The 11,116-nt window shown below is 34.1% G+C and overlaps 1 protein-coding gene across 1 annotated transcript in view; it reads right to left on the bottom strand.

Annotated features, from left to right (window-relative positions):
* Positions 1-365: 365 nt before the first annotated feature.
* The window catches only part of LOC149780428 (protein zer-1 homolog), a 48,739-nt gene continuing 37,988 nt past the window's right edge, over positions 366-11,116 (bottom strand). Inside the window, exons 14-17 of the mRNA XM_089937354.1 lie at positions 7,500-7,567; positions 4,997-5,185; positions 4,148-4,245; positions 366-855 (exon numbers count right to left, since the gene is read on the bottom strand). Of these exons, the coding sequence (XP_089793480.1) occupies positions 653-855; positions 4,148-4,245; positions 4,997-5,185; positions 7,500-7,567 (558 nt within the window). The 3' untranslated portion in view covers positions 366-652. The remainder of the gene's footprint in view (positions 856-4,147; positions 4,246-4,996; positions 5,186-7,499; positions 7,568-11,116) is intronic.

Genomic DNA, 11,116 nt, shown 5'->3' with positions numbered 1-11,116 from the left:
TGCAGAAACCACTTTTCTTAGTCAGCAACTCTGGTCTTTGACACTAAATCAACAGGGTTCTTCCTTACTTCAAGTGCAAACACACACAAATCATGATAAATGTAGGTGATAGTGAACTTAAGTTATTATACAGAAACTATTTTACTACTTTCAGTCAAAGTGACATGACCTTCTACTCTTGTAGGGTTCTCCTTACCTCATATGCAAACCATTCACAAAGTCTGGTAAAAGCAGAGATGGAAAACGACGAGTTATTATACATAAATCATTTTTTCTTCTTTCAGTCAGTGTGACCTTCTGCAAATGTGATAAGATTCTTTTTCACTCAACAAAATTTTGGCAACTGTACATGAGTTTGTTCAAGTTATTGTGCTCAAGGAAGTTAGCAGAGACACAGACTATGGTGGAGAGACAACATCATAGCATAATAACAGTCTACTTTGTGGCTGGCAAATAAAAATCAAATGGATTTCTGTTTGATAGTAATAACAAAGCTGTATGAAAGGTCTCACTATTACTAACATGTATTCATATTCACAAATGAACCGTGTATAAACAAATTAGAAGACAGAAAAGATTAATCATCACTGGAACTGTTTTCAACAAGTCAGGTTAGTAAGCACATATTACTAAGAGAAAAATAATTGCGTCTTTATAAGTGCTCATCGTCTTCCGATTCTGATGCCATGACAACATCCTCCATAACCTGCTCAGTACCATCCTTGTACTTTCTGTACATGTCCAAGATGTTGCTGGCCAGTATTTTGATGGCTGGGAGGGTACATGGGTTAGTGAACACTTGATTAAGGAGCTCAATTCCCTTCTCAGACTCCAAAATTGGGTAGTATTTATCAGCTGAAAAGAAAAATAAAAGTTCTGCAGAATATAATTTTGCAACCACTTGACAGCAAAATCTTGTTGAATTGCAATCTTTACTTTCTTTGCCATCGTCAGGTTGTCCCACGCGAATTTTCTCAAAGTATGTTTCATGAGATGATCTGATGAGATTAGGATATGATACAATACGTAAATCATGCATGCAGTGTTCATTTCAGGCCAATCTATTTTTCTAATGACCTATATTTTTTAATTCTGGGACAAGACAGTTGACTCTAAGGTACCCATAGGGCATACAAAAAGACTCTGGAAAATACAGAGCAAAGATTATTATGGATGACTTTAGACTGACTAAACTGAATGCACCATACACTGGCTTACTAAAACACTTTTCTTTGCCAAAGAAACATAAAAGAATCGATTTCATTGGTTAAAACAAATGCCTTAATGATTTAGATTACCTTGATAAAAAAATATGAGCACATGGTTGGTGAATACACATAGAAAATGGTTTCTGAATAATAACTCTATGCAAAATGTGAAACTGTAGAGTGCCACCTAAAGCCTAAAATGTGCAGATGGAAAAGAAATCTGGATTAACAGGAAGGTTCTTCCAATAAATCATTATTTAATGTTAAGGTACACAGTCATCGTTTACTATGCACAGTACACAGGAGGAACATGGTAGATTGATTATGTGAATGCTCACATATTTCAAACCCTGACCACGTAACAAAATCTTGCAGATTGTTCAAATCTGGAACTTTCTGATACGATTAAATTTTTAAATTACATACACATGACAAAATCTTCCCAGCAATGTTCTGCAGCCATTTTTGAGCCTTTCTGCAGTAAGAAAACATCATTATTTGTTTATTTTTTTTTTTATTGAAACTTGAACAGCTAATGAACAACATGAGGTTACATTAGGGTACTTTAGTATCAGAAATTTTCAAGAGGGACTAATTTTTGTGGTTTTCATTTTTGCTCTGAACCATGAATTTAAACACCCAATGAAAAATTAGCCAATTATGAGGTTGGGCAACCCCACTCCCCATTTTCTTACTGTTTTTACTCTTTGGAGATTAACAATTTAACAATACTAGTAGTATATGATAAATCAATATCAATACTGTAATCTGGTAATAAAATATCAACTATTATACATGTTTGTTTTATTTGTATCCTTTGGAAAAAGACTTATTAAGCATTTTATATTGTTTCAATGCACACATATCAATAAGGTATCTGGCATCAGGTAATTGAAATTTCCACTCAATGCACACATATCAATAAGGTATATGGCATCTGGTAATTGAAATTTCCACTCGATGTCTTAAATCAATATGTCAGATAAGCAAGGATAGTGAGGAATGAGAAAAAGCACAAGGTATCCAACACTAATAATATTGAAAATGAAAGAAAGAATAATAAGTACTTATTGTCAAGTGGTTGAATTTGTCTGTACATGAGCAGGCACAAAAAATGGAGTGATACCCCGTCTTTCAATTTTGTTGGCAATTTATGGGCTCTAAACATAGCAAGTGTTGGCATTGCCTGCTGATTGCATTGAGCAAGGGGCAGCCAATCACGTGTTTTATTCAAATATGGAATTATGGCATTATCCACATAATGAATTACTTCTGTGTTAGTTTGTTTGCATCACTTAACTCGAGGAAAACTACACCCTTAGGCAGATGTCTGCCACTCTTTCATGCATAAATGAGACGTGGGGCCAGGAAGGTACTGGATTTTGTTATTGCGGGTAAAATTATAATCTGTCTCTTGTCATCTAGTGCAAAAACTGGCACTTGTTTACATATACAGACTTGCATTTTCTACTCACCACCTGGTACAAGTTGGCACCTGGTCTAATCCCAATTTGTCTGGAATATTGTGCTGTTTCACTACAGTTTCAACATCCTCTGAGAACTTGTTCTCATCAAAGTCACAGAGCAGCTCTTTAAATGCCTTTTTTACCCCTCGCTTAACAAATCCTATATGGTCAAGTATGTGACCTCGCCCAGTGCTTGGCAATGCTGATGTGTCCACTGTAAAATGTCAGCTTGCTGCAAGCATGCAGGGCGATCACAGACTCTGTCAAACCCATACAATCCTTATATTTATCATTGCCCCCATTAATTCTAACTTTCTTGATCCAATCCTTTACCTCTGTCTCAAGCAAGCTTCCTAGCAAAGGGCTGCCCTGGTGTGACTTAAGTACATTAGAAAATTCTTGCCCATTTTGCTTTTAACTTTATGTATTGGTTCCAAATACTCCGTACAGTGGTCTCACTAACTGTACAACTCATATCGCTGCTGACTTCCTCAATGTAACTGTTACACTCTCTTCGCTTTCTTTTCCAGGATGGTGAATGAAGCAAGGATTCTAATGGATTATTTGCTGCCTGGTAAGGAAGATTATGTACCATGATCACAGCTTCTGACGAGTTAGGAAATCCAGGCACCAAGAGGGCCTAAGATGAACTTTACCAGACTTAAACCACTGTTTTAACATCATGATTGTTTAAAAGTATTGATGGTGCAACTTTATGGACAGTAGTTTAAATAAGAATCATACAGATGTACTTTAATAACAGATCTGCCTAGAAATGTTGACTGTGTCAGCTTCCTTTGATGTTGATGAATCAAACAAAAACCGTTGTATATGACTGATCTTGACAAATGTTTCATTTGATAGTGTTATTTTAGTGTTGTTGACTGTGTTTGACTTCCACTGATGTCACTTGGACAAAAAAATATAGTGTACGTATTGAACTTGTCAAGACTTTAAATTGTGCTCAGACAAGTGGCAGTATGGATTTAAACATACTACATTTGCATTGGCATCATTGTATTCTTTTGGATTCTTTATTTTGGGTAACTGAAGAGGTTGAACCAAGAATTTCAATACCTACTAATATAAAAACTTTGACTGGCAAAACCACATTTAAATACCCACTAAATATCTTTTTCTTACAAAACCATGAAAACTGAGCAAAATGAAGAAAATGATACTCCAGTATTCAGATATCCAGTGCAGCAAAGAGAGTTTCAAGAAAGCAAAAGCCATCCTGCATTTCATACAGTGTATTATTTAATAAGAAATGGTTGGAAAAGTGAGTTATCTAATAATATGATGACTCATACAAGTTTATGAATTTTAATATGCAACTAGTACTGACAATATCCAGGTTTGTGTAATCTGCCAATTCTGAAACATTTTTTAATGTCTGAGCTACTTCCTTGCATCTATATCAAGAAGTAAAATGTCTGCATTAAGCACCACTGGTGGTGCTGCTATACATACGATAGACTTGGGTGAGGTTGCACAGCGCCCACACAGCCCAGTGCTGAACGGCAGGTGTATGATAACATCTGGCAAGTTTTAAAATGGGCTCAAAGGACCTGCAACAAAAGAGATTAAATTAATTTTATCAGGAGTATGTCATGAAATCATACCAACTGTATGTGGAGGGTATTCAACTTGAACATTTTTCATGGTCTGTATTTGGAGACAAAAGTGACATATTGCAGGATTTATTATAGGATGCATGATGGAGTCACACAACACATGAAATTTACCAAATGTACAAAAATCAAAAGTAATGTTTGCATGCCTAATTTTCAATTACTTTGTTAAATCCCCTCCATGTTATAAAAAAAACTCTCCCTTTTTAAAACAAAGGGAGAAGTGTTCCCCCTAAATTTGTGATTATAAAACAGACCCTGATATTTTCATTCTAAATTTTTTCACAGTGAACTTATCATTACACAATTCCTTTGGAAAAGAGTGGTTAAAAAGAATATGTGAATACAAATCAAAACCTACATTGCTATAAATCACCAAATTCAATGCACAGTGATTTTGTGCTACGTTAACAAGAATTAAACAGGCAAAATATTTATTCCAGCTTTATACTGTATGCATATTGCCAATAAATATACCAACAAAACTGAATGTCACAAAGAGTAATTTACCTGCATTTGATACTGAATGTCAAAGAGTAATTAACCTGTATCTGATACTGTCACTAAAGGTAATTTACCTGTAGCTGATACCACATGTCAAAAAAGCAATTTACCTGCAACTGTTACTAAATTTCATCAAAAGTAATTTATCTGTAGTAGATAATAAAAGTCACCAAAAGTAATTTACCTGTAGTTGATATTACGTTTGCTGGACAGAGGCCACCTTTCGATAGCTTGGACAATACCTCTGAGCACTTCGTTACGTGTGGGAGATTCTACGGTCCAAGTCTCTGGACTATCAGAGGCTATGTGAGACAGGACACCAGCTGAGTTATAGCTAACTTCTATGCCATCTTTAGTGGAGCTGAGAAATGCACTGTAAGACAAAATAAAATATAGTCCCCCATCATGTCAAAATGTATGTTAGAGAAAAAATAATTTATTAAAGATTTCAAATGTAGGAAGTTATCTTTACAAAATAGGCAGGGAAGTGATAACTAGAAAGTGTGAATGGTGGATGGATGGATGAACACCAATTTAGGATCCAATAAATTACACATGATGTACAGACCAACATAATATCCAATAAATTACACATGATGTACAGACCAACATACTATCCAATAATTTATTTACACATGATGTACAGACGAACATACTATCCAATAAATTACACATGATGTACAGACCAACATAGTTTCCAATAAATTACACATGATGTACAGACCAACATACTATCCAATAAATTACACATGATGTACAGACCAACATACTATCCAATAAATTACATGTGATGTACAGACCAACATAGTTTCCAATAAATTGCACATGATGTACAGACCAACACAGTATCCAATAAATTACACATGATGTACAGGCCAACATACTATCCAATAAATTACACATGATGTACAGACCAACACAGTATCCAATAAATTACACATGATGTACAGACCAACATAGTATCCAATAAATAACACATGATGTACAGACCAACATTGTATCCAAAAATTTACACATGATGTACACACCAACACAGTATCCAATAAATTACACATGATGTACACACCAACAGTTTCCAATAAATTACACATGATGTACACACCAACATAGTTTCCAATAAATTACATATGATGTACACACCAACACAGCATCCAATAATTTACACATGATGTACACACCAACTTAGTTGCCAATAATTACACATGATGTACCGACCAACATACTTTCCAATAAATTACACATGATGTACACACCAACACAGCATCCAATATATTACACATGATGTACACACCAACATAGTTTCCAATAAATTACACATGATGTACAGACCAACACAGTATCCAATAAATTACACATGATGTACAGACCAACACAGTATCCAATAAATTACACATGATGTACAGACCAATATAGTTTCTAATAATTTACACATGATGTACACACCACCAGTTTCCAATAATTTACACACCAACATAGTTTCCAATAAATTACACAAGATGTACAGACCAACACAGTATCCAATAAATTACACATGATGTACAGACCAACACAGTATCCAATAAATTACACATGATGTACAGACTAACATAGTTTCCAATAATTTACACATGATGTACACACCAACATAGTTTCCAATAATTTACACATGATGTACAGACCAACACAGTATCCAATAAATTACACATGATGTACAGACCAACATAGCATCCAATAAATTACACATGATGTACACACCAACAGTTTCCAATAAATTATACATGATGTACACACCAACATAGTTTCCAGTAAATTACATATCATGTACAGACCAACATAGTTTCCAATAAATGACACATGATGTACCGACCAACATAGTTTCCAATAATTTAAACATGATGTACAGACCAACACAGTATCCAATAAATTACACATGATATACAGGCCAACATAGTATCCAATAAATTACACATGATGTACAGACCAACATAGTTTCCAATAAATTACACATGATGTACAGACCAACATAGTTTCCAATAATTTAAACATGATGCACAGACCAACACATTATCCAACAAATTACACATGTACACATCAACAAAGTGTCCAATAAATTAACTCATTATGTACTGACCAACATAGTTTCCAATAAATTACACATGATGTACAGACCAACACAGTATCCAATAAATTACACATGATGTACACACCAACAAAGTGTCCAATAAATTACACATTATTTACACACCAACATGATGGTCATATTTAAAAGAGTGAAAAAATTGGATGAGAGAAATAATCTTATGTAGGTGTTTGAATCAAAACAATGAAATCCTAGTCACAGGTTTAAATAATTTGTCCTCAGCAGAGCCTTGTGGGGAGACAAAAAAAATGTAACCCTGCGACTGGAATTTCCTTGTCTCAGTGAAAACCTCAACATAGATTCTCTTAATCCACAACTTCACTCATTTTTCTTCAGTCTTCTTTACATTTCCAAGCATGTATTTATAATTATTCTTTATTGGAAGCCATGCAAAATCATGTGTTTTATTACTATAACTAACAATTCTTGTTAAGTAATTGATGCTTCAAGAAACTATATTTGCATTTCACGAAAATTCGACATCTATATTTTAGAGATCCTTAAACATGTTACAAACCTGAAAGAAACCACACAAGTATAAACTGCTGATGGTTAAAAATGTACTTACTATATCACAGACATGTACTTGGGATCCATCAGATGGACTCGGAGTTCTTTAACTTCCGCTATGTTTCCCTGAATATGCAAAGCACATATATAAATATTTTAGACCTGAATGCACGAAAAATAGTGTAAGGAGAAAAACAAATGCAACTAAATTTTAAAATCAAACAATCTAAAATCAGCATTTAAACACTGATTGGAGATTAGGCAATCTAAAATCAGCATGGGACATGATTGGAGATTAGGCAATCTAAAATCAGCATGGGACATGATTGGAGATTAGACAATCTAAAATCAGCATTTAAACACTGATTGGAGATTAGGCAATCTAAAATCAGCATGGGACATGATTGGAGATTAGACAATCTAAAATCAGCATTTAAACACTGATTGGAGATTAGGCAAAAATTACAGTTATTGTGCTAGCAGTTGTTTAATTGTAATTACAACAGAAGGGAAAGAAAAGAGGATCATGATTCAGAATGAGAAGTGGCAGAGATGGTGATGGTGGTGTTATGTATATTTGATTTAATTTATATTTAACTTAAATGTTTGTTAGTTTTAATTTTTTTATTTTTTTCATTACATGCTATTGTATGTATGTATGTATGTATGCATGTATGTATGTATGTATGGATGCATTCATGCATGCATGTAGTGTTTTGTGGCACCTCACCACAATAGTGGTCATATGGTGCAAACTAAAGAAAAAGTTTTTAAAAAATATGCAGAAGTTTTTGTAAGGTACAAAGTGGAAATTGCAAGAAAACAAGAGCAAACACTATTATAAGCATGATCCAAGAGAAAAGTAATGTAACTTTATTTACTGGATTTGACATTGTCTAGAAATTCAGTTCAGTTCTGTTTGACTGTTTTTTGTAAACAACTAATAATAGAAACTTTGTATCTAATGCTGACCTAGTTCCCGACCTTGATTCAAAACAAGTAAGAGTTGAAGTAAACAACTTGTTTTTATTTTATTGTTTTATTTCTTTCTCAGAGTAAGATTCATAAAGAGAAATCTAGGCCATACTTGGAGTACATGATAATTAACATGTAGCAATTCTTACAAACTCTGGTTTTTCCAGAGGATTGACCCACATCCAGGCTTCTGTTTTGCGCTGTAGCTAAATTTATTATTTATGTTTTGAGAAATAATAGTCATTACTTGCCTTAACACTTGAGAAGTTGAAATGTTTTACGTTGTGACCAGTTTTTGGGCTAATTATTTTGTTTTCTTCAAATTATTTGGATTCCAAGAGATTATTTTTCCCCAGAAATACTTGTGCTCTAAATTAATTCATGGACAAGGACAGTTATCAAAATTTACACAGAATTCATACACTGGAATATTATTTTCTGTGATTCAACAAAGAACTGTTGACACATCAGTAGGACGCTGACCACAGCATGTGTCATCACCTTCCATTTTGGATTTCATCGGGATTCGAACTCAGATTCAACAGGACTTTTTTTTTACTAGGACTTCTATTTTCTAATTCTTGGATTATTTTTGGATTTGATTCGATAAGTTCTTTTTCTCATTTTTACCTTGTTTTTCCAGAGAAATAAAATATTTGTTAAATTTTACAAAGCTTACTGTCTTCACTCTTTTCTTGTTACTGTTTGAAAGGCACTAAACACGTAACAGTGGTCACAGTAGAAATATTGGTGGTAGCGTGGACAATAGTGGTAGCAACATCAGTGGCAGAGGTGGTCATGGTGGTAGGACTGAATAGAAATATTTGTTGTTGTGTGGACAAATGTAACAGCAGTGGTAGTAGTGCTAGTGGATATTGATTGTGATGTGGACAGTGGTCGCAACAGCAGTGGTATAAGTGATGGTGTTAACAGTACTAAAAATAAATAATGGTGGCGGTTTGGGCAATGTAAGTGCCAGAAGTAGTAGTAGAGGTGGTGGTGGTGGTCACAGTACTAAATAGCAAGGCTCTAAATTAATGCTAATCCACAACCCCAACATGTGTGTGTATGTATGTATGTATGTATGCATGTATGTGTGTGTGTGTATGTATGTATGTATGTATGTATGTGTGTGTGTATGTATATATGTATGTATGTATGTGTGTGTGTGTATGTGCATGTATGTATGTATGTGTGTGTGTATGTATGTGCGTGCATGTATGTATCTGGATGTGTATGTATATTTGTATGTGTATATATGTATGTATATATGTATGTATGTACATGTGTATGTATGTATGTGCATGTGTATGTATGTATGTGTGTATGTATGTGTATGTATTTATGTATGTGTGTGTGCATATATGCATGTATGTATGAATGTATGTATGTATGCATGTCTGTATGTCTATATGTATGTATGTATATAGCAATGTATGTATGTATGTATGCATGTATGTATGTATGTATGTATGTATGTGTGTGTGCATGTGCATGTATGTATGTGCGTCTGTATGTATGTTTGTATGTGTATGTATGTATGTACGTGTATGTATGTGCATGTGTATGTATGTATGTGTGTATGTATTTATGCATGTGTGTGTATTTATGTATGTGTGTGTGTATGTATGTATGTATGAATGTATGTATGTATGCATGTATGCCTGTATGTCTATATGTATGTATGTATGTATGTAGCAATGTATGTATGTATGTATGTATGTCTGTCTGTATGTATGCATGTATGTATGTATGTGCATGTGTATGTTTGTATGTGTATGTATGTACGTATGTGCATGTGTATGTATGTGTGTATGTGTGTGTATGTATGTATGTGTGTGTATGTATGTATGCATGTCTGTATGTCTATATGTATGTATGTAGCAATGTATATATGTATGTATGTGTGTATGTATGTATGTGTGTGTATGTATGTGCATGTATGTATGTATGTATGTGCATGTGTATGTATGTTTGTATGTGTATGTATGTATGTACATGTGTACATATGTATGTTCATGTGTATGTATGTATGTGTGTATGTATGTATGTGTATGTATGTATGTATGTATGTATGTATGTATGAATGTATGTATGTATGCATGTATGTCTGTATGTATGTCTATATGTATGTATGTATGTATGTAGCAATGTATGTATGTATGTAGTTATGTATGTCTGTCTGTCTCTTTGCATGTATCCATGCATGTAGTGTTTTATGGCACCTCGCCACAATAGTTGTCATGTGGTGCAAACTAAAGAAAATGTTTTTAAAAAATATGCATAAGTTTTTGCAAGGTGCAAAGTGGAAATTGCAAGAAAACAAGAGTAAACACTATTATAAGCATGATCCAAGAGGAAAGTGCGTTACTGAAACAAAATCCTACTGTACAATGAATAGAAATATTGGTGGAGGTATAGACAGGGTAAAAACAGCAGCAGTCACCAAGATGGTGGTAGTGATAGTATTAAATAGAAATATTGGAAGTGGTATGGACAGGGTAGAAACAGCAGCAGTCACAGAGATAGTGGTAATAATATTATTGAAAAGAAATATTGGTGGTGGTGTGGACAGGGTAAGACCAACAGTAGTCACAGAGATAGTGATAATAATATTGTTAAATAGAAATATTGGTGGTGGTGTGGACAGGGTAACAAAATCAGTGGCAGGTGACGGTGGTGACAGGGAAGCTGTAACGA

The sequence above is a fragment of the Sinohyriopsis cumingii genome, chromosome 16 (genome assembly GCF_028554795.1).
Source record: "Sinohyriopsis cumingii isolate HCF-2022 chromosome 16, ASM2855479v2, whole genome shotgun sequence".
NCBI classification, from domain to species: domain Eukaryota; kingdom Metazoa; phylum Mollusca; class Bivalvia; order Unionida; family Unionidae; genus Sinohyriopsis; species Sinohyriopsis cumingii.
Note: the sequence above shows the minus strand (reverse complement) of the source record. Positions and strands in the feature narration are given on the sequence as shown.